Here is a 24864-nt window from a genome sequence, read left to right on the forward strand (position 1 = left end):
GAGGGAAAATAGCAAAATAGAGGTGATGGATTTCAGGATGGCAGATTTTGGTAAACTCAGAGAGCTGGTAGGTAAGATCCCATGGGAGGAAAAACTGAGGGGAAAAACAACTGAGGAGAGTTGGCAGTTTTTCAAAGAGACATTATTAAGGGCCCAAAAACAAGCTATTCCCCTATGTAGGAAAGATAGTAAATATGGGCAAAGACCGCCTTGGCTTAACAAGGAGATCCTGCATGATCTCAAACTAAAAAAGGAATCCTATAAAAAATGGAAACTAGGACAAATTACAAAGAATGAACATAGGCAAATAACACAGGAATGCAGGAGTAAAATTAGAAAGGCTAAGGCACAAAATGAGCTCCAACTAGCTACAGGCATAAAGGGTAACAAGAAGGCCTTTTACAAATATATTAGAAACAAGAGGAAGACCAAGGACAGGGTAGGGCCATTGCTCAGTGAGGAGGGAGAAACAGTAATGGGGAACTTGGAAATGGCAGAGATGCTTAATGACTTCTTTGTTTCGGTCTTCACAGAGAAGTCTGAAGGAATGCCTGACATAGTGAATGCTGGTGGAAAAGGGGTAGAGTTAGTTTTTGAAATAAAAAAAGAACAAGTTAAAAACCATTTGGAAAAATTAGATGTCTGCAAGTCACCAGGGCCTGATGAAATGCATCCTAGAATCCTCAAGGAGCTGATGGAAGAGGTAGCTGAGCCGTTAGCTCTCATTTTTGGAAAGTCATGGGAGACAGGAGAGATTCCAGAAGACTGGAAGAGGGCAAATATAGTGCCCATCTACAAAAAGGGGAACAAGAACAACCCAGGAAATTACAGGCCAGTCAGCTTAACTTCTGTGCCAGGAAAGGTAATGGAGCAGATAGTTAAGGAAGTCATCTGCAAGCACTTGGAAGGTAGTAAAGTGATAGGGAACAGCCAGCATGGTTTTGTAAAAAAACAAATCATGTCAAACCAACCTGATACCTTTTTTTGACATGATAACGAGACTCGTAGATAAGGGAGAAGCAGTGGATGTGGTATACCTAGACTTTAGTAAAGCATCTGATACGGTCTCGCATAATATTCTTATCGACAAACTAGGCAAGTCCAACTTAAATGGGGCTGCAATGAGGTGAGTGCATAACTGGCTGGCTAATCGTACCCAGAGAGTAGTTTTTAATGGTGCTCCATCCTGCTGGAAAAGCATAACAAGTGGGGTTCCGCAGGGGTCTGTTTTGGGACCAGTTCTGTTCAATATCTTCATTAATGATTTGGATATTGGCATAGAAAGTACGCTTATTAAGTTTGCAGATGATACCAAGCTGGGAGGGGTTGCAACTACCTTGGAGGATAGGGTCATAATTCAGAATGATCTAGATAAATTAGAGAAATGGTCTGAAGTAAACAGGATGAAGTTTAATAAAGATAAATGTAAGGTGCTGCACTTAGGAAGGAATAATCTGTTTCACACATACAGAATGGGAAAAGACTGTCTAGGAAGGAGTACAGCAGAAAGGGATCTAGGGGTTCTAGCAGATCACAAGTTAAATATGAGTCAACAGTGTGATGCTGTTGCAAAAAAAGCAAACGTGATTCTGGGATGCATTAGCAGGTGTGTTGTGAACAAGACACGAGAAATCATTCTACCGCTCTACTCTGCGCTGTTTAGACCTCAGCTGGAATATTGTGTCCAGTTCTGGGCACCCCAATTCAAGAAAGATGTGGAGAAATTAGAGAAGGTCCAGAGAAGAGCAACTAGAATGATAAAAGGTCTGGAGAACATGACTTATGAAGAAAGGCTGAAAGAATTGGGCTTGTTTAGCTTGGAAAAGAGAAGATTGAGGGGGGACATGATAGCGGTTTTCAGATATCTTAAAGGGTGTCATAAGGAGGAGGGAGAAAACTTGTTCATCTTGGCCTCTGAGGAGAGAACAAGAGGCAATGGACTTAAGCTGCAGCAAGGGAAGTTTAGGTTGGACATTAGGAAAAAGTTCCTAACTGTCAGGGTGGTCAAGTACTGGAATAAGTTGCCAAGGGAGGTTGTGGAATCTCCCTCGCTGGAGATATTTAAGAACAGATTAGATAGATGTCTATCAGGGATGGTGTAGATAGTGGTCGGTCCTGCTGTCGGGGCAGGGGACTGGACTCGATGGCCTCTTGAGGCCCCTTCCGGTCCTAGTGTTCTATGATTCTATGTCTGTCTACTTCTCAATCACCTGCAGCCATACAGTAGGCCTCTTTGTCTGCTCTTGCTTGCCCTGACTCTTTCTCTCCACTACCTGTGTTCCCTGTATTTGGCATCCAAGCATTTCATGACTGCCAGGAACATGTCTTCCTTGCTCTGTCTCAGGCACTTGCTTAGCCAGTGGACATGTTCTGCCAGTGTGTAGGAGGTGCCCATCAAGGTGACGTGTGGAAGCATAAAGAATAATACACAGACATAACTTTAACTGCATGCAAGGCCTTGAAATCAGACTGTAAAATTCACTTCTGCAAGCGTACCAGTCACTTTCACACGCCCACAGAGAAGCCCCCATGCTGGTAAACACCTCGGGTATTGTGAGTTTCCCCTAGGGTGGAGGTACATGGGGAGAAAATTGATATGGAAAGAAGTGGCTTAAAGACAATACATTCTCCCCACCAGTTTGAACTTTGTGTCAGATAGTTTTCTCCTAACTGTAAGCAGGGAAGAAAGGGAGCACCTACTATGTGCTTGCAGATTCCGCCCTGGCCCCTGTAATAATGCTCACCTGTTTGCTCGTTTGGTCCCGGCACAAGTGATTGCAGAATGGTGCAGTAAAGTTCCTTCAATGGGGAAAGGAGCAGAGCATCTCTGCAAAGGAATCTTCAGCAGAGTATTGGTGAGTACCTTCTGGAAAATTTCATAGATGTATCTCTGGAGGAGTCATATGAAATCTCAGTGTGCATCAACACCCAGTTCCATTATACTGCGTAACTGCACAGGGAATTGTTAACCAAAGAGAAACAGAGACAGTCTTGTACATTTCAGTGCCCTTAAACTACCACCTCACTTCGCAAAGATAAATCATTTACCATTTCCCCTCTTGTGCTTCTGGATTGCTGAATTGTAACTGCTGAGACTGGCTAGACCCTTCTGGAGTAGAGAACACCACCTGACTAAATGCACCACCAAGGGACCCTGCCATGAGCTCCATGATTTTCTCTTCCAGCACCTTTTCATGTATGACTTCATAGTCATGATTAGGTCCACTTTCTGTTGACTTCAGACCCACTAAAGTATCGATGGGGCTCTTGGTGGAGGTGAGATTGCTGCTGAAGATAGCATCCAACTCCTTATAAAAACAGTAGGTTTGGGTTGCAGCACGGGACTGACAGTTTGTCTTCCCTCCTGGTGAGCATACCTCAGATCCTTGATCTTTGCATTGCACTGCAGTGTGTACCAATTATAGCCCTTTTTATAACAGCCATAAGAAATCTGCTCATAGATGTCAAAATTCCAAGTTTGAGTGCAGTGGAATTTCACATCCTCACCTCCAAAGTACTGAGCAGATATAGCACCTCTACATTTGTCCAAGCAGGAGAGCGTTTGCTGAGTGGAGCATCCATGGTCACATGGGAAGAAGAGACGTGAGCTCTCCATGCTAAGAAACAGAAATGGAATTTAAAAATTCTTGGCGCTTTGCATGGGGAGGGGACACAATGTTGCTTACCTGACTGCAGGGCAATGAGATTGAAACTGCTGACCAGAGTGGTCAAGAGAGACATATAAGATGCCTTCTGGAGGCTAGTAGAGCAATACGTTGAGGCATGGTTTTCTAGGCTGTCAATTTACTGACAAAACTTTTGTGTAAAAAGCCCTGTCTCTCTCATTCAAGTTTTTATTTTATCAGTGAAACTGAGGCGTTTGGTCACCAAAAGTGGCATTGCAGTGTGTACACCTCCACTGTTCCATCTACATGGGTCATCTATCTACATTGCCACTTTTTTTTTTTTCGGTAAAAAAGTCTGAGTGGCTTCTTTGTTTAATCTAAACCTGCTACCAGTTAACTTTAAGATGAATCTGAAAAGTGCACTCTTAAATGAACTAAGAGATCCGTCAGCCAAACATACTCAAATTGCACAAAGCATTTTCATATCTTCTGCCGATGGCTCTGTTGGGAGAGGCCAAATGTCAGGAAAACCCCTTCTGCCAACACCTCCCTTCTTCCTTGTGAAACGAGGATTACCGGGATGTCAGCAGAGGGCTTTCCTCCATTGTAACAGTTTGAAACTCAATTTTTAAAAGAAATGAAGGGTTAAGTTCTGGAGTACAGTTATACCACAAAGGATGGTTTGTGCAGGAAATTTCATTGCTACAAATTCATCTTGAGGCCTGTCTGCTGGCTTTACAGACTAAAGTTTTACTTCTATTAGAGTTATAAAGTCAATACAATTCTAGGAGAGAAGACTGGATTTTACTATAGACATCTTCAACAAAATTGTCAACTAACCACTGCAGGATAGTTATTGATGACGGGGAACCAGAATGAGCATTTGGCTTTTGTTTTCCAGGTTGAGATTGTATGTCTTGCACATAAGCTAAGTAGATTTGGCCTGACTTGGGAATTACTAAGAAATGAAATACAGGCTTCCTAGATTCCCTTTTTTAAAAACAACCTCTTGTGCAAGAAGAACCACACTTTACAGGCTAAAATTGCCCCTAAACTGCACAGGTGCTACAATGAACAAATCTTGTCAATCATATTTAAAACCATCTACTCACTTTTGTTTCCAAACCTCAGATTGATCCTGCTATGCAGTTGTTGCAATTATAGGCTAATATTCCTACTTAAAAGGTATATACTCTGGTGGTCTGCTTTTTCTTTGAAAAAGGCAAGTGCAAGATACTGGCACAAGTAAACAGTGTTTGATTTCTCAGCTCTAGATGTGAGTGCCACCTTGTGGACTATTAGAAGCATTGGAGAACATGGACACACATACACCCCATGTTGAATAGTAACAGAGAGGAAGCTGTGCTAGTCTATACACTATCAAAACAAAAAGCAATCCAGTAGCACTTCAAAGACTAGCAAAATAGTTTATTAGGTGAGCTTTTGTGGGACAGACCCCATGTTGAAAAATCATAAAGTAAGGAACAGTTTGAGAAGAGATTTACAATAGCATTTCATCCCTTTGTTACCTCACTTTGATTATTGTAATGTGTGCTATATGGAGTTAGCCTTTATGATTATTTAGCTAGGGTAAATTGTGACAGACTATATGTTAATACTGCCTCTCCTGAGGAAAATGTTGCACATGTTCCTTTTAATGAGCATTTTCTAGTTAATTTTTAATGCATTGATTTGGGATGTTAGTTTTTGACCTTTTGGAGCCATACAGTTTTGAGGTCCTGGTCAGTTTAGAAATACAATACATTGTCTTTTAGTTTTGATACTGAAGTCAGTTGAAATCAGACGAGAAGCTTAGGTTTGTATCCAACAGGGTAAATGTCAGGAAAATGTTTTTTGTTCTGATTCTGGGCTGTGGAATATATTCACTGAAATAATTTGTTCATTCAAATAACAATATTAAAATGAATATGTACGCTGCCATCTTGTAAATATCTAAGCCAACACATGAATTTAATATTGCGCTTTGCAGGTCAACTTACTTTGTCTTTATCAGATCAATGTAGGAAATAAGTTTGGCTTTAAGACAAGGCCATTGAAATTGCCTCTCCTGCAGTTTCAGGAGTGGACATTTTTTCTCTCTCCTACTACAGCAGTACACAAGAAAAGAGGCCCTGACTCAGGTGCTTAGGACTAAACCAGGGGTGTCCAACCTTTTTTCATCTGGAGCCACATGACAATTTTTATATGTTCTGGGGGTTGGACAAAAAATAGCCCCAAACCAGCTCCTCCACCCGCAGGCTTAACCCCCTCGCAGCCCCTAACCTCCCTGCCAAACCCAGGGTTAACTTACCCAGGAGCTCCATGTGCTGTTGCCCCCTGCTGCTCTTTGCTGGGTCATCTCCTCTTCACCTCATCTGCGAGGCTCCCCCTACCCCTCCTACTACCCCCATGAACATTGCCACAGGGCAGCTCCCAGTGCCCTGCCACACTGAAAGAACAGGACTCAATTCAATTGGTTTAACAGCAGGATCCCTCCTGCAGGGCTTCAAACCAATTAAGTCCTCCAGTGTTTCTCAACCTTTTTTAATAAAATACCCCCTTTAAAAAGTAGTAAGTAACCCCAGTACCCACAGTTTTCAGACACACACAATTCTTGATTTATTTCTGAGTGGAGTTCAGGATTCGGTCCAAGAGGTAACAGCAACAGGACTGCTTGGAAATAGTCACCATACTATAACAACATGTAACATTCCTATCATGGGAAGAACATCTCAGTGGTCCAACACTGTGGCATTTCATTTCAGAAAGGGGAGCTAAGCACAAGTCACAGTGACTAAAGTAGAGCAACGAAGGGTCCTGTGGCACCTTATAGACTAACAGAAAAGTTTAGAGCATGAGCTTTCGTGAGTTAACTCACTTCTTCAGATGCTTCACCCAGCATCTGAAGAAGTGAGTTAACTCACGAAAGCTCATGCTCTAAACTTTTCTGTTAGTCTATAAGGTGCCACAGGACCCTTCGTTGCTCTACAGATCCAGACTAACACGGCTACCCCTCTGATAAGTGACTAAAGTAAAATCCCTGCAAGCTGTATGGAAACTTTTCAAAGACACTGTAATAGGAGCCCAATTTAAACGTATACCCCAAATTAAAAAACATAGTTACAGATCCAATAAAGAGCCACTGTGGCTTAACAACCATGTAAAAGAAGTAGTGAGAGATAAAAAGGTATCTTTTTAGAAAGTGGAAGTCAGATCCTAGGGAGGAAAATAGAAAGTCACATAAACACTGCCAAATTAGATGTAGAAATGTGATAAGAAAAGACAAAAAGATGTTTGAAGAACAGCTAGCCAAAAACTCAAAAAGCAATAACCAAAATGATTTTTAAGTACATCAGAAGGAGGAAACCTGTTAAACAACCAGTGATGCCCCAGACGATCAAGATACAAAAGGAGCACTCAAAAATGACAATGTCATTGTGGAGAAACTCAGTAATTCTTTGCCTATTCAGTCTTCACGGCTGAGGGTGTTAGAGTGGTTCTCAAACCTGAGCCGTCCTTTGTAGGTGCCAAATCTGAGAAATTGTCCAAAGATGAGGTGTCACTAGAAGAAGTTTTGGAACTAATTGATTAATTTAACAGTAGCAAGTCTCTGGGACCAGATGGCATTCACCCAAGAGTTGTGAAAGAACTCAGATGTGAAATTCTGGAACTGTTAGGCTGCAAACCACAGTTATCCTTTAAATCAGCTTCTGCATCCAATGACTGGAAGGTAGCTAAAGTAACATCAGTATTTAAAAAGAGCCCTAGAGGAGATCATGGCAATTAAAGACTAGTAAGTCTAATGTCTGTATTGGGCAAATTAGTTGAAACCGTAGGAAAAAATAAAATTGTCAGACACATGGAAGAACATAATTTGTTGTGCAAAAGTCAACATGGTTTCTGTAAAGAAAAATTGTGTCTTACTAATCTATTAGAGTTCTTTGAAGGGGTCAGCAAACATGTGAATAAAGGGGGGATCCAGTAGATGTCGTGTACTTGGATTTCCAGAAAGCCTTTGACAAGGTCCCTCACCAAAGGCTCTTACATAAATTAAGTTGTCATGGGATAAGAGAAAAGAGATTGAGAACTGGTTAAAAGGCAGGAAACAGAGGGTAAATTTTCAGAATGGAGATGGGTAACTAGTGGTGTTCCCCAAGGGTCAGTCCTAGGACCAATCTTATTCAACTTCTTCATAAATGATTGGGAGAAAGGCGGGTAAACTGTGAGGTGGCAAAGTTTGCAGATGGTACTAAACTGCTCAAGATAGTTAAGACCAAAGCAGACTGTGAAGATTTTCAGAAAGATCTCACAAAACTGAGTGATGGAGTAATAAAATGGCAAATTAAATTTAATGTGGATAAACGTCAAGTAATGCACACTGAGAAAAAATAATCCCAACTATCCACACAATATGATAGGGACTAATTTAGCTACAGCTAATCAGGAAGGAGATCTTGGAGTCATCGTGGATAGTTCTCTGAAAACATCCATGCAGTGTGCAGCGGCAGTCAAAAAAGCAAACAGGATGTTAGGAATCATTTAAAAAAAAGGGATAGAGAATAAAACAGAGAACATCTTATTGCCTTTATATAAAACCATGGTACACTTTTATCTTGAATACTGCATACAGATGTGGTCTCATCATCTCAAAAATATATACCGGTATTAGCAAAGGTTCAGAAAAGGGCAACTAAAATGACTAGGGGTTTGGAAGAGGTCCCTTTATGAAGAGGTATTAAAGAGACTGTGACTTTTCAGCTTAGAAAAGGGGAAAATAAGCAGGGATATGATAGAAGTGTATATAAAATAGAGTGGTGTGGAGAAAGTGAACAAGGAAAAATTATTTTGTTGTTCCCCTAATATCAGAACTAGAGGACACCAAATGAAATTAATGGGCAGCAGGTTTAAAACAAATAAAAGGAAGTTCTTCACACAGTGAATAGTCATCCTGTGGAAGTCCTTACCAGAGGAGGCCATGAAGGCTAGGACTATAACAAGGTTTAAAAAAGAGCTAGATAAATTCATGAAGGTTAGGTCCATTAATGGCTGTTAGCCAGGATGGGTAAGGAATGGTGTCCCTAGCCTCTGTCAGAAGCTGGAGATGGATGGCGGGAGAGAAATTACTTGATCATTACGTGTTTGGTCCACTCATTCTGGGGCACCTGGCATTGGCCACTGTCAGCAGACAGGATACTTGGCTGTATGGACCTTTGATCTGACCTAGTATGGCCATTCTTATGTTCTTAAATTGCAGGTTGCTGCTCAGTGGTGCTGATCTCATTCTCTGCACTTCTTATACTTACCCTAGTTAACCCTCTGTCTCACCTCATTTAAAGTAGGCACTGAATCATCTCTTCCACTGCATGGATTGGGTCAGATGTCAGGGACAGCATTCTGCCGACACATCAGCCTGTGCCCTTATTAGTGACCTATCTTGCACTTGCTGATACATGCTGAATAGAAGGGGTGGCCAGCTTTGAACCTTCTGCACTCTTCATGAGAGAACTCTCAAAGCCAAAAACATCATCTCAGACCTTTCACTGACAGAAAGGAGGAGAATAAATTCAGGACTGTTGATGTCTGAACATTATGGTAGTTGTATCAACATCTTATTTTTAGATTGAAAATAGAGGTAAAAACACAGCAATGGATTATTCTTTTCTGTAATTTGTATATAACTTCTAAATTACAATGATATGACTGGATTTGCAAGGTTTGAACATCATTCAAATGTAAGAGCAATTCTCTAAATTTCATTTTCTGTATTTAGTTTTTATTTTGGTCTGCAGAAAGAACAATGTATTGACGTATTTGTACCTGATAGCATCTGCCGATTGCATTGCTGACGTATCAGTGTGGTTTTGGTGGTTTTGTAAAGCTCTTGTGACATGTATGCAGGCTTGCAAACATATTGAGATAGTAACAAAACTATCTAAAACTTTGAGTAAGAAAATGCCATGTTTTTCCCAAAGATATTTGGTAGATTTTATTTTTTCACTTTACTACTTATGTTGGCTTTTTGAGTTAGCGGTGTTAATCTAAGTCCTCACAGTAAAGTATTTACAGAAAAAATGTTGTTTGATTGGTTTTGAAACAGAATTAGACAACTTCTGGGCAGAAAAAGCATCATGTTAATAAGATGTATCCTATTTTAAAGAGCAGGGAATATTAATAATCTTGTACTATGAGAAAAATAAAAGACCCAAGCATATTACAAGACTTACAAATAATCTGTTTTAATTTTTCAGAAGCATTTTATGGACATTATGATATAATATGTCATAATATTTTATATTATTATAAAGTCTGGCACCCAAGCACAGTGAAGGCATGTTCCTTTCAATACAGAATATTTAAAACATATAGGGGCGCATATCTTTATCTGTTGTAAAGTGTAATGGCTGCTTTGAAATCAATGAAGCTATGACAGTTTACACGACCTAAGGATCTGCTCCGTAGTTCATCTTTCTGTTTTTGAGACTTTCTAAAAAAATTGAATGATGGATCATTTATTTGTTTCTCATTTAATGTGTTGGAGGTATGGATGTCATAAGCCACTAAGTTATGGGAGAAGAAAATATTTTATGCTTAATATACCTGATTCTTTAGCTGTTGTAATTTTGAGTGGCTAATTACGTAGAATATTCAGGGAGGGAGGGTTGTGGATTTTTTTGTAGAATTGTAGATTTTTCTGAATGAAGGGAAAAGAATAGATGCAACACAGTAGAATTTTAATAAAATATTGTCAGTTGTCTCACAGAATTATAATAGATATGAATTCATATTGGCATGGATAAGGGCAATGTCATGTAGGCTGCTAACTTGTTAGAATTTCTAAACAAAGTATAATGAAAAAATGACAGTTTATCAAGATATGCACGTGTGGAAGACATGGATACCATTGCTATCTTTGAGATTTTAACCTAGATATGACACTAATTATAGTGTTTACTACTGAAATATCAGTGGATACTATACATAATTAAACCCTCATTCAGCATCTTCATTAGTGTTTGGGAAGAGGCAAAGGGTATGGATGTAAGCAAACTTTGCTGAATTTCAGTACAGTAAACCCCCCAGATGCATGATTTTGAGTTGTGCTTAACTTGCGTTACACGAATTAATCGCAACTCAAAACTGCTCTGCAGCTGTCTGCCTGCCCAGCTCCCCCCACTGGAGAAAATGGGGTGGACAGACAGCCACACCGCTGCAGCTTTCTGTCCCCCACCTTCCCCCAGCTGGCAGAAGCTGGGCAGGCAGCCATGGTGGTGTGGCTTCTCAGTGGGGAGAAGCTGCATTGCCACAGCTGTCTGCTCGGTGCAGCTTCTTGCAGCTGGGGGAAGCTGGGCAAACAGACAGTGCACAGCTGGGGGGAAGTCAGGGAGACACCATGCATGGCTCTCAGAACGGCATGGAGCTGGGAACCAGGTGACAGCCTGGTTCCCAGCTCCCTGACACTGGCGGGAGCCAGGAAGAATGACCAGTGATGTCCCATTCAGTTTCCTGGCTCCTGCCAGTGCAGGGGAGCTGGAAGCCAGCCTGCCACCTGGTTCCTGGCTCCCCGCCTCACTGTGGAGGCCAGGAAACTGACCAGCACTGGCTGCTGCTGCTGCAGCTGGGGATCCATGCTGCATGCACAGGGTCTGCAACTAGTTGTCGGCTCTGTGTATCTTGTGCTGTTTAGTGCAAGTGTGTCTGGGAGGGGCCCTTTAAGGGCTTGCTGTTGAGTCCGCCCTGTGACCCTGTCTGCAGCTGTTCCTGGCACCCTTATTTCGATGTGTGCTACTTTGGCGTGTAGACGTTCCCTCGCAGCGCCTATTTCGATGTGGTGCTGCCCAACGTCGACGTTGCCAGCCCTGGAGGACGTGTAGACGCTATTCATCGAAATACCTTATTTCGATGTCGCGTGCACGTGTAGATGTAGCCTGACTCATGCTTGTGCCCACCCTGCAGCTGCTCTCTGTTAACTGGAATATTTGATCATCCAGCAACCTCCTGGTCCCAGGGTTGCCAGATACAGAAGAGTTTACTCTGTGCTCTACTTGGGGCTACATCTTCCTCTAGTGTATGTGCTACTTGGAGCCACTTGAAAATGGACTGGTATAGAATGTGGACTAACACTTGTTAAATGAAAGATAAAGCACAGAGCAGGTTCCCTGTTTACCAGGGAAGGCGAGCTAATAACTGATATTAAGAAGGCTGAGTTATTTCGTGTCTGTTTTGCTTGAGCCTTTGCTAAAATGGTTACTAGAGCCCAAATACTCAACACAATTCATACTAGTAAGGGTGAGGGAGCAAAAGCTAAAATAAGGAAGGGTCAGGTTAAAGAATATTTGGATGAGTTAAAGATATTCAGGTTTGCAGGGCTTGATGAAATTCATTCTAAGGTGCTCCAGGAATTTACCAAAGCAATATCAGAATGTAACTGAGAGGTAGCTGTGTTAGTCTGTATTCTAACAAAACAAACCAGCAGTCATGTAGCACTTTAAAGACTAACAAAATTGCCTTCGAGAAATTGTGGGTGACAGGTCAGGTACCAGAGGAGGAGGGTGAATACAGTTTCTATCCTTAGAAAAGGAATAAAGAGGAACTGGGGAATTATACACTTGTTGGCCTAACTATAGTACCTGGAAATTTACTGTAACAAATGATTAAACAATTAATTTGTAAATACCCAGAGAAGGGATTCACAAATTTCATCATACCATGACCACATTCTGACCACAAAATAACTAGAAGACCCCAGGAGAAGGGAGTGAAGCAAGAGTCCACATGATCTCTGCTGCCCTGAGGAGGACAAATGCCCGAGTGTTTCAACCCATCATGGGGCTTCGATTTCAGCCCCAGGAGGTGGGTCTCAGAATTTGACCCTGTGCAAGTCTAAGCCAGCCCTGGTGACCACAGTAAAAGGGGTTTGTGATCCACTTGGGGGTCCTGACTTAGTTTGAGCACCACTGTGCTAAAGGATAATAAGGTTATAAGGAAAACAAAAACAAATGTTTGTCAAAAACAAATTATGCCAAACAACCGTGATTTCCTTTTTGACAGGGTCACTGGCTTATTTGGTAAGAAGAAAGTAGTAGATAGGATATATCTTGATTTTAGTGAGGTTTTCAATGCATTCCCACATGTTATTCTTATAAGAAAACTAGGGGAATGTGTCTTTGTGAAAATACTGTAAATTAAGTGCCTATCTGGTTGAAAGACTACATTTCAAGAGTATTTATTTGTGGTTTGCTGTCAAACTCCAAGGGTGTTTCTAGTTGAGTCCTGTAGGGCACAGTCCTAGGCCTGGTACTATGTAGTATGTTAGTTAATAATGTGAAATATGAAATGCAGGGCATGCTTATGAAATTTGTGGATGACACCAAGCTGGCTGAAAGACCATATGCAGAGATTAGTCAGATGACCTATCTAGTAGAGTTCTGCAGAGGCCAGTCTTTGGGTTTAGTACTACACAGTCAGTTCATTAATGTCTTGGATTATGGTGTGTGGCGTATGATTATAAAATGTATGGATAACTCCAGACTGCCAGGGCTCTGGAGGACAGGAATAGCATTCAAAAGAAACTTGATAATTAGAGAATTAGTCTGAAATCAATAAGGTGAAGTCCAATAAAGACAAGTACAAAGTATTTTACTTAGAAAGGAAAAATCAAATGCACAAGTATAAAACAGGGAGTAACTGATAAGGTGGTAGCGCTGATGAAGAGGATCTGGGGCTATAGAGGATCCCAAATTCAATATAAGTCAACAATATGGTGCAGCTGCATAGGAGGCTGATATTCGCAGGTGCATCAACAGGAGTATATCATGTAAGACATGGGACGTGATTGGCACACTCTACTCAGTATTGTGTAATACTGGTGTCCAGTTCTGAGTGCCACACTCTAGAAAAGGTGGGGAGAAATTCGAGAGAGTCTAGAGAAGAGCCAAAAAATGATAAAAGGTGTAGAAGACTTAACCTCTGAGGAAAGAATAATAATAATAAAAAAACTAAGTATGTTTAGTTTTAAGAAAAGATAATTAATGGGGAACCTGATCAGAGTTTTTAACTATGTTGAGGGCTTTTGTTTTAAAGAGACTAATCATGTGCTTTTTGTGTCCACTGAAAGTAGGACAAAAAGTAATGCATGTAACTTGCAGTAAGGGAGATTTTTGTTAGATGTTACGAAAAATTCTCTCACTATAAAGGTAGTTAAACTTTGGAATAAGCTTCTAAAAGAGGCTGTGGAATTATGTTCAATAGGAAAGTAAGTCCAAATGCCTTTCGAGAACGGTCTAGTTTACTTGGTCTTGTGCCCCCTTAGGGGGACTTGATGACTTCTTGGGGTCCCTTCCAGCCTTAGGTTTATGATTCAATGAACTGGACTGTCCTGCTGTGAATACATTAAACCAGTGCACTTTACTAATTGCCAGGCGCACTTAAAGGTATTAGTTTTTACCTGTGAATAACTACAATTGCTTTAGACTCTCTAGCAAGCAGGTCCTTCTCTAGGATATGCTACAGTTCTGGGGATGAGATTTACAGATGAAAATGGAACTTCTTAGATGTGTAGGAGAAGTAGTTGCTGACAGGCCATTTTCCGTGGCATTCAAATTCCCTTCTCAGCCTGGGTCCAAAATAGTCAATATTTGCTCACCTCCAGACTTTTCTTTGGTGGGCATTTTGGAGGAGTGAGAAGGTTGGGAATTTTTTTCCTAGTTTTTTCTTTTTGCTGTAAAAGTGTATTGGTAACTAATCTTTTTACCTATGTTTATAAATGCTTATCAATTATTTTCAAGTGAGCTTGGAGCTTAGCATAGGTGTCTTTTTGTTTCCCTTCATAATCAGAGAAATAAAAATAAAAAGCAGCATTACTACCTACTGCTGTGATCTATCTGATGGGTGACTTCTTTACTTTTGCTTTAATGTCAGCAGTTGAAACAGTATAATGATAAGCTGAAAATAACACTTTTCCCACTCACCAAAATTTGGAGGGAGTTATTGTAAATAGCGTGAATAGATCAAGATGTATTCATTTAATATGCACGTTTTGACTACTAGCACATAACTCACTACTGTATATTTTGTCTCTTTTACAGATGATTCTTTGGGACTGGGACTTGAAACAGTGGTATAAACCCCATTATCAGGTCTGTCTATTTTTATCTGCACTGCAAAAGCTAATATTAATTTAATGAAAATGGTCTCTGAGGTTAAAGGATTCCACTTGATTGGCAGATTTTAATTTTTCCACTGGGATTTCATAACTGTCTTAATTGCTGGTATTTCTTCTTCATCTTCCAACTTCTCACTTTCAGGTTCAATTCTTTCTAAGCGTACATCTATGTTACAAAAGAAATTCAACCTAAGATAAGCAACTCCAGCTATGAGAAGTTGACATACCTCAAGTCGAATTTCCAGCACATCCCCACTGTGGGAGATTGTCTCCCATTGACTTTCCTTACTCCTTCAATAGTGAGGATTACCATGATCCACAGTGAGTTCGATTTTGCACATCCTTACCAGACACACTAAATAGAACTCCAGAAGATCAGCCATGGCTGCACTGGAAGTTTGGGAGTACAGATATTGCTGAGTCAGTACAATGACAATTATCTTGATATGGGTGCATACTCCAGGTGACTTACTGGGCTTTTTGAGAGCTCTGTTTTGGTATTTCTCCGTGAAAGCAAATTCTTCCCAATAAGGTGTATCCCTGGGATGATAGTTTTAAAAATACCCTTGAATGCCCTAATCTGGATGTCTGTGATCTGGGAACACCCATGAGTCAGACTCTGGAGCGGGGAGAAGGAAGCAGCTCTGTGTGCTGCTGCTCTCTCCTCCCCCTCATCTGGGGAAATGGCAGTGCAGCAAAGTACTTGTCCGGAGGCTTTTCTGTCCTGCTCCAGTGGGGGTGGTACCTTGGAGTGTCAGGGGCAGGTAAGTTCCTATCCCCCTGACACGAAACCCTGCACTCCTATCTCCATCACCTGCCCTCCTTCCCAGGCGCTGCACCCACCTACCAGCACACTTCTGCTCCCTCCCTCCCAGACCCATGCACATTGCATTCTATGATACATGTTAAATAAAAATTCAACACTTAACAAAATATTTTTATTTTCATGTTCAGAACAAAAAGTGTAAACAAACAGCCATGGTCCAGAAAATTCCTATTTCCAAGGTTGCCCGATTAAAGAAGTTCAAGTGTACATAAAATTAAACAAGTGTGCTTATAATTTTATGAAGAGATGGTAGCGAAACATATAGTTAAGATTATCTAGAACTTTCTATAGTAAGATACGGTTTTCAGTTGCTAATGACTTTTTCAAACTTTAATCATTTGCACTGAATTTTTTTTATGCTGGGTATTTTACTTGGACCATTTTTCATCTATGTGTTTAAGATTAAGATTTCAGTTTAAATGGTTCAGTTATTTCTCAAAACAAAGGAAAAATTTTGTTTTTCTTGTGTTAGAAACTTCATACACCTCTTTCATAAGCAGCATCTATGCTACAAGATAAAATTGATTTTAAGTCAGTTAGCCCAATTTTTCCAAGTGCCTGTCCTCACTGTAAATTCCATTAGCTCAATTTATGGAGCACTAAAATCAACATAATATCAAAATCCTAAAATTGTAGTAACCTGACAGGTATAGCATTCAGTTTGAATTTAAAATTCTGAATGAAGGGTAGTGAGGATGCGCTATGTCTGTTTTTAAATCAAATTCTTTGGCCTCCAGACATGTCCCGTATGTGCCCCACAATGCCCAACAGTTCTCGGCTCTGGCCTCTTCCATCTCCAGTGCTCTCGGGTGCGTAGGAATTAGGACACTGGAAAACCATTACAATTTAGCACCTAGAACCCTGTGGCTATCGGGTCATGAGAGGCTGACAAATCTTCTTTCTTTTTCTTTACTTGTAACGTGGGTGTGGGATCTGTGGTTCTGGGTATACCTCTGCAATGCCTGGTGCCAGCTGCTGCCCCTGCATCCCTGTACCATGTGTCAGCTAGGCTGTGGGTGGGAGTCGTGCTTGTCTGGTAGGATGAGAAACTTCTTTTCAGCCTCTCGCATTTTGTCCTGACCCTCTAACAATCCCTCCCTTTCCTCCTCCCAGAGGCCCCACACAGTCTGGAACATTCCCACGCCCAGCTGTATCATGTTGGTTTGACCCTGAGCCAATAAAAGGATGTGGTGTGCGAAGTGCCAAGTGGCTTGTGCGCAGTGAGGGCCACAGATGTTTCGGTGAAGGCAATGTAGTAGCTATACAATTACCACAGTTCTTGAAGTAAGGCTTGCAGTAGGGGATATTCTTGTTCTGAAGGTCTTTTTTGGCAGGTCCAAATCTGGTTGTAGTCTGGGGTCTTTTAGCCACCCTGAGCTGTAACTGTGAATGATTCATTTGAGTTTCAGTGTAGCACCATTGTCTACTTAAACATATATACCACGAGAGGGGAAAGAGTGGAATGAAATGTGGGAAGATGTTGTCATATATCCACATGAACTTTTGGGGCCAGAATGCTATGGGGTTCATGGAACTGTGGGATAGGTTCCCACAATACACTACTACAGTGCTCAATTTAAGCTATTTGTGTGTGTGGCAGCAGTAAGTCAATTTTGTGGGGAGCATGTGGGAAAGTGAAGATGCTCAAAATTGAGTGGATAAAACCCAGCGTTAAGAAATCCAATTTTATAAAATCCATTTTATCTTGTAGTGTAGACACAGCCTATTAGATACATTCTAGTGTTTCCATGTCTTGAAGCAGGGATTTGAAATTTGGCAGGGGAGCTGAACTGTTTTCAGGTGTGTGCTTTTTGCTATCCTCATGAAAATCATCCCAAATATTAGCCCAGTTAGAAGAGTCCTAAAAACATACCATGTGCTCAGTAAAGGCCTGCTAGGATTTGGTAGATGAATTATGTGAACTTTGTCTGTATTATTTGTGCTTCATCCCAAGCTTGATGGGGCGGAGCAGAATTTTCTGTGCATTTGTTCCTCTGAGCTGCAGTAGCTCTAGGCATAGGAATCACGGGTGCAGAGACTTAAACTGCCTGTGCTCTCGGTGCTTTTTGTCTTGATGCTCAGGCTACATGAATGCCTAGGAGAAAGCAGCCTAATTGATCTGCAGAGGAGTAAGGAATGTGGGAGGCAAAGGCAAGCTATGGAAAATGATGGGAACAGGGAGGGTAGAAGATGATTATATGTCAGATGTGGGGCAGAGAAAAGCTGAGGGAACAGGCAGCAGACATGGTGGATAGGGAGAGAATGACCTGTAACCAGTAGACCTGCTCCCTTTTAGGACCTAGGTTGGAACCCAGGATTTCTGAATCTTTTTCCTCTGCTGTCGGGTAACTAGCTGTAAAACCTATTTGAAAAGTGTGTGTCTCATCCCACTTCAGAGACTGGTCCACAAAACAAGAATAAGCTAATAATCTCTGCCAGTTATATCATTTATTCAGATGGTGGAGATATGTTGTATAGATAATGTTCCAGTAGTGCTGATGACACACAGGATAGTCAATATGACTTCACACAATTATTTTGTCTGTCTTTAAAGGGCTACTTTACTGCTTTTTTGTTTTGATAGTATATAGACTAGCACAGCTTTCTCTCTGTTACTAATCACATGATAGTTTGTTTTATCCATTTTCTTTTAAAAATCTAGGAGAATATATAAACAAAGTTAAGTTTGAAGACTGTTCATATTGCAAAATTAAACACTCATGTGTTAGGAAATACCAGGATTAAGGTTGCCTGTATTGTACAACCTTAATTTATTCCTCTTTGGTATATGCATTGTAATAGTCTTTCGTTACATAATTTTATGCTGTTTTCCACAGAGCTTTTGTCTTATTCGTTGCACGTGATCATGCTCTGGGGATCAGCTAGGGTTGTGCAGTAAAGGAGAGTGTCAGTCTCATTTTGCTCAAGAAGCTGAAAGTTGTGAAATGAATCAAATAGTGGATTGCACTTTGAGAATGGATGGTCTCCTGGTTTAAGCATTTAAATGCCACCATAGAGAATTAGATTTTCTCTCTACTTCTGCTGCAGAGTTCCTGTGTGATTCTGTGAAAATTACTTAACACCAGAGGAAATCCTGTCATAAATCTTTGTTCAGTGCTAAGTTGTGTGATGTACAGTAAATAAAGCATGGAAGAACACTTTGACTAAAGATAAAAATCAAATTGAATAGTTAACCAATCAGTGGTCACTTTCCATCTGAACACTAAACAAGGCTGAGATCTGGGGGAGAATGTAGTCTGTGACCATTATGCTTATAAAACAAGAGCATGTATTAATGTAACGTGTACATCCTTAATTTTGGCATTTTACATTTTTCACTACATTTTGCTGATTGAAAGAAAATGAAAGTCTCATTGGAAACTCTCAGGATATGGTCTAATGTATATAGTCTAGTTCCAATGTAAAATAATACACTCATCCCTCATTTGAGTATTTTACTTACAAGTACTCGCTAAAATGAGGGACACATATACTTACCACTGTTCTGTGCAAGTGAACTTCCCCCACTCATACGAATGGGCCACCGGGTCCCTTGCTGGGGCGTGGGGAGACCCGCAGCTGGAGCTGTCGGCTGCAGGGTTCCTGGCCAGGGCATGGGGAGACCTGCAGCCCCACCTAGCCCGATCCCAACACTCCATCTGCGGCAACTCCCCACATATCTCCCCCCCACCCCCAGGTCCCATCATTCCCCCATCCCACAGCTCCCTGCTTCACCCCACCCCAGCCCACTCCCAACACCCACCCCATCCCCTTCGAACCCCCCAGCCCAATGCACACCCCTCCACCCCCCAGTACCTCTCCTGCAGCCTGAGGGAACAAGCCACCACCTCCTCCACAGGAGCCACATGCAGGTTTTAACTCTCCCTCCCACTCATGGCTCCAAACTGCCCCCAGCCTTTAACCATCTCCAAAACATCCCCTCCCCCCATAACCCAAGGTTTACTTACCTTTCCAAAGCAGTGCCACATGCTGCCACTCCTTCGCTGAGTTTGGAGCGTTAGGAACCAATCAGACACTTTTACATGTATTTTAATGGTAATTTAATCTCCACCTTACTAGTTTTCGCCTACGAGCAGAAAGTTGGGAACCAATTGTGGTCGTATAGTGAGGGATGAGTGTATTGGACATTATGTACAAGCTTAAGTAAGGAAAGAAATTATGCCTGATGTTAAAAAGAATGAAAGGACCATTGACAGCTCTTGCTCAGATCCAAAGTGTGCAGTGATGGTATAGCTGGAATTGGTGAGGTAGCCCCAATTCATCTTTCCATGAAGAAGGCGGGGAATAAATTTTTATAAATCCTGAAAACTACATTGCTTTGTAATGATTTAAACATGTAATGATTTTACACATAAGAATATGTTGATAAAACTAATTCCTGTTTCTGTTGACTCAGGTAAGTTTTGAGAGCATTATGCAATTTCTCAAATTCTCTGATTTTTGGCTGATTCACAGTTAATTTGTTTCTCTGAAAAAGTGCTGTTCTGAAGGCTATTATATTATATGGCTATTATAAATTATAGAGAAATATTTGTAAGATTGATTCCCTCCTGTTTTCATATGAATTGTGAGTTATAGATATTTTGTTTATATTTTATATATCAAATGTGTAATTCAATTAGTGATGTACAGTATTTCCCTTTATTTTAGAATGCTGGCAGTGGAAATGGAGTTGATCTTTCAGTACTAAATGAGGCTCGCAACGTGGTGTCGGACCTGTTGATTGATCCAGCCCTTCCCCCGCATGTGATTTCTTCCCTTCGAAGCATTAATAGTTTGATGGGTACTTTCTCTGGCTCATGCAGGCCAAAGGCTAACCCCTTCACACCATTTCCTGGTTTTTATCCATGCCCTGAAATGGAGGACACAGCTGAAAAAGGAGATCGAAAGCTACACAAGGTCAAAAGATTGTATAATTATAATTAAAGCACATGTTGACATTTTGAGCAACGTATCAAAGAGAATACTATTGAAAAAATACTTCTGTTTGGATGCTAGTTTCTTCCATCTTGGGCTTAGGCCAAGATTTTTAAAGATAAGAGCTTAAAGATTATCTTCTAATGCTATGTTTAGACAGCTGTTTGATTATCAAAAGTGCTGAGCAGCCACAAACTGCAGTTGAGCTCAGCAGAAGGAGTTGCATGCTAAGTGTGATGGGTTAGATCACAGAAGTCTCCTTGGGGTTTCACCTAGTGTGCTGATCAAGCTGCTGATATCTAGTTCCTGCTCCCCACCATCCTGACATGCTGGACCTGCAGTTTTGGTCTCTCCCAGCCAAGGCACAAAGTTGCATAGCAACACAGACATTGAACTAGCTCAGTTCTGGGAGGAGTTAGCGTTTGACAACACCAAAGAACACAGCCCCCAAAGAGGAGCAAACCTACAAATAAATTTGTTCTACTCTGTGTATGTTTTACACAGAAAAAGCTCATAAAGATATCGTCCCCTCTATAAATAAAAGAGAGAGTTATACAAAGTGGTTGCTTCCCCCCAGGTGACAGTTACTTACACTGGACTTGATGATTAAAAACCTGTTCTTACGAAGTATTAACTAGCAAAGTAAGTTACTAAGCCAAAATAAACAAAACACGCCAGCTAATTCTAATATGCTAAGATATTTGTTACGTGCAAATTCTTACCCTAAATAGTTGTTCTTATCTCAAGCCAGAGTAGATCTATTTTCTGACCTGGGCGCAGCAGCTTAGCCTTCACCCATTCACCACAGTTCTTTGTTTCCAGGTCTCTTCATGTATATCCTCTCAGAGCAGGGAGGAAATTTCAAAAGTTAGCTGAAGACAATTTCAGTCCTTAAACAGACTTTACCCCAGAGTGTTCAGGCTCTCCCATGGAAAAGTACCAGATTCAAGATGTATTCCAATAACAGGTGGCATGCTCACGTGTCTTTCTGGGACTAACCACAGTTTGGGCTTACAGAAAAAATAAAACCATTCATGGGTTGTTTGTTTGAGTACTGAGACATTAAGTCCCTAAAGTGAAATAGAAGCTTGATTATCGGGCAGTGATTGCTAGGTAATCAAATTTGCTGGTAGGTTGAACAGGGCTGCTGGCCTTGCTTGGCTGACCTGAGGGGGTGGGAGGGAGGAACTGGTCTTGAGGGCTGGGGAGAGCTGCCCCACAGATGCCAACCCCAGCAGCACAGCCAGCTCTGCAAAAGTCGGCCCTGGCTGGGAGGACTGGCCCTGTGGCAGCTGGCTGCCGATGGGAAGGCCAGCCCCATGGCACTTGCCCCTGGCCAGGAAGCTGATCCCACTGAGCCTGTCCCAGCTGGGGGAGCTACCCTGTGCCAGGCAGCCACAGCCAGGAGGACACTTCCATGGCATCTGGTCCCATTAAGGCAGTCCAGCCCCCCAGTGCCTGTTAACAATGTGTCAGTTATCTGAGTTCCAGATAATGTACATTTTACTGTATCACTAATGGATCTCATTTGCACATTTAGAATTAAGAAGAGATTGACACTTCATATTTCTAACATCACATACAAGAATTGCACATACATAAAACAGAATATACAGATTGAACAGACGGTGTCTTTAAAATGATACATTATAAGACCTGTTTTGCATAAAGAATCTTCAAATTATGCTTATTCATATTCATAAGCCAATTTTCATAAAGCATGCAGGGGAAGCCATGACACGAAGCATTTGAAACACAGGTGTCTAAATATAGATATAGGAAACTAATCTAAGCTTTTGTGTATTTTGCATGTGTTTTGTGAAATCTCACATTTATTTGTAGAGTATATACCAGTGACACTTTTCATTTGCCTAGATAGCAAAGGTTTATGTTCTCATCATGTTGCAGGAACTATCTGTTCTAAATAGAATTGTGCTCAATTAGTACCTAATAAAATGTGCAATGCACCAAATCATGGTCCCTTTGAAAGAAATACAAGTTCATTTCTGTACCCTGTGTATTGTATTTTCAAAAGGGAAAATTAGTAATCTCTTTTCCGCAGAGACTGTCTTTTTATATGCTTGTAAGGTGCCTACCAGGGAAGCACCTGCAATACATTTTTTGCTACAGTGCAAATAAATAATACAATTTCCTTTTCACACTGGAGCATCTTTAGGAAATCATCTTTTTTTTTTTTTTTTTGCAGCTGAAGATAACAAGAGATCAAAGATAACAAGAGATTAACAGTTCCTATTTCATTTTCCTGGATTTACTATTCTTGCAGCACAGTGTTCTGTCCAGGTTGCTGTTGAATGTATTGAGGATGTGATTTTAGATGTTAAGGATGCAGAAACAGAAGTGCAGTTACCAACTTCCTCCACTCATTCCAAGACATCCCAGTGTACAAATATTTTAATGATATTAAATACACCAAGAAGGGAGAGATATTTAAGGTGAACCATTCCTCTCCATTCAGTTAGGCTTAATAGGGTTAAACTAAGAAAAGAAAAATGTAGATGGGATGTTTGGAAAGCTTAAAGAAAATGAGGTCTGTATGCTGATTAGTCATCAAAGGGAAATGGTAAAATCCCCATTGCCAACATTATGAAACTAGACAGGAAGTAAATATTGCAAGAGAGTTACAAAGTTACTTAAGATCATAAGTCCCATTTTTCAAACAAACCTAAGCACATAATATATGTCTAAATTGCAATGCAAGCCCAGTCAGACTTGGTCTTGAGTCCAGATTCCTCCTTCCATCTGTACAAAATCTCTGAGACTTGAATCCTAGTTCCATATAAGTATGGAGGGTCTGAGGCTGAGTCAAGTGGAGACTCATAGTTTGAGTCCTATTAATTTGTATTATAGAAACAGTTCTCTACTCCAAGTCACGTTTTGGTGGACTTTCAGAATCTGTCCAATAATCTCATGGGCCAATTTCCTTTGTCCTCACAAGCCCAAGAATCTTCATTTGTCTCCAGTGAAATCAGAAACAGCTGCCTTTGCACTAGTGCAGCAGTTCAGTAAGTCAATATTAATCCTTGCATTGCTCTCTGACCACTGATCTGCAAAGATGCTGTCAGAGAAACCATCAGTGTTTGCAGTGAATACTGAATAGAATAAGCTTTCTGCAAAGCATACTGCTCCATTGTCATGGGGGAGCATCCAGATTTTGGTAAATCTCTGTTGCAAGGCAAGCAAAACAATGGATTTTAGTAAGAGTATCAGGAATGGTTGTGCAAACCAGCAAATAATGAAGAAAATGACACCTTTGCAAATATACTGGACTCGAGACAAGTGTAGGAAACAGTGAAGCATCTCAAGAGTGAATACAGAAAAAACGGGACCCATAATGTCACCTCAGGCAACTCACCAATATACTGCCCATTGTGAGAGGAGTTTGATGGTGTACCAAGCACAGAGCCGTCAGAGATGCATGATGAACTGGTCCAGAATGCAGCGTGGGAAGCTACTGGTAATCAGTGCAGAGTGATACCAGTGAAGTGACTCAGCTACTGAAATCAATCTCACAGGGGTCTCTGCAGCACATCCTGGAGCTGTCCTCAGAGGGGCTGTTTGATGCTCCCCAAGGAACAGGCCACTGCAGAGCCAGCAGGGGACACGGGTGGGACAGAAACAGTCTTGGGGCCTTGTATTTGTAGCTCTGTTATTGTGCTGATTAATGTGGAAGTGGGAGTGATTTCCATTCTATGTGCAAAACTTATTAGAAGCCCCAGCAATCAGTCTTTATTCCCTAATTACAGTTTGTATCCTAGTGGCGTAGCTCTTCCCACCCCTATATAGAGTTCAAAATGACAAGCAGGAAGTGTGCAAATAATAAAAATCCTTTTAAAAATCTATGTTTATGGGAAAGACACATTTTTTCTAGGGTGTTCCCATTTCTTAAAAATAACTATCTTACATTGCCATTTCAGGTAAAGGTAGCCCATGCAGTCTATAGAGTACAAAATCATTTTTCCCAAATTTGTCTGGGGTTTGTTTGAAAGTGCATCCAGAAATGCTTCAGGGGGAGAGGTTTAAAAGAGGGTTGGTCGTGTTTTTGCATACTGTCCTAAGTGGCTAAGCCATGTAGAGGCTAAAGCAGCATTACGTTTAATCCCTTAAAAATACGAACCCCATCCGAGATGTTGATAGATACACTCTTTTCTGAAATGGTACTACCTATCTGGAGTGCTTTAAGAAAATGTGTATCTTCCAGATCCACCCTGGCAGCTGACCAGGCCACTCATAAGTGTGCTGGTCTGTCACTGAAGGTTTAAATATTTTAGCTGCAAACTCTGCAGGTTTTCCAC

The 24864-nt window shown here is 41.1% G+C and overlaps 1 protein-coding gene across 1 annotated transcript in view; it reads left to right on the forward strand.

Moving 5' to 3' along the window:
- Positions 1-24864, forward strand: part of PDE3B (phosphodiesterase 3B) — a 175945-nt gene that overhangs the window by 73707 nt on the left and 77374 nt on the right. The window contains exons 2-3 of the mRNA XM_074997716.1: positions 14711-14761; positions 20285-20533. Coding sequence (XP_074853817.1) covers positions 14711-14761; positions 20285-20533 — 300 coding nt within the window. The remainder of the gene's footprint in view (positions 1-14710; positions 14762-20284; positions 20534-24864) is intronic.

Source organism: Carettochelys insculpta, chromosome 6, assembly GCF_033958435.1.
Source record: "Carettochelys insculpta isolate YL-2023 chromosome 6, ASM3395843v1, whole genome shotgun sequence".
NCBI classification, from domain to species: Eukaryota; Metazoa; Chordata; order Testudines; family Carettochelyidae; genus Carettochelys; species Carettochelys insculpta.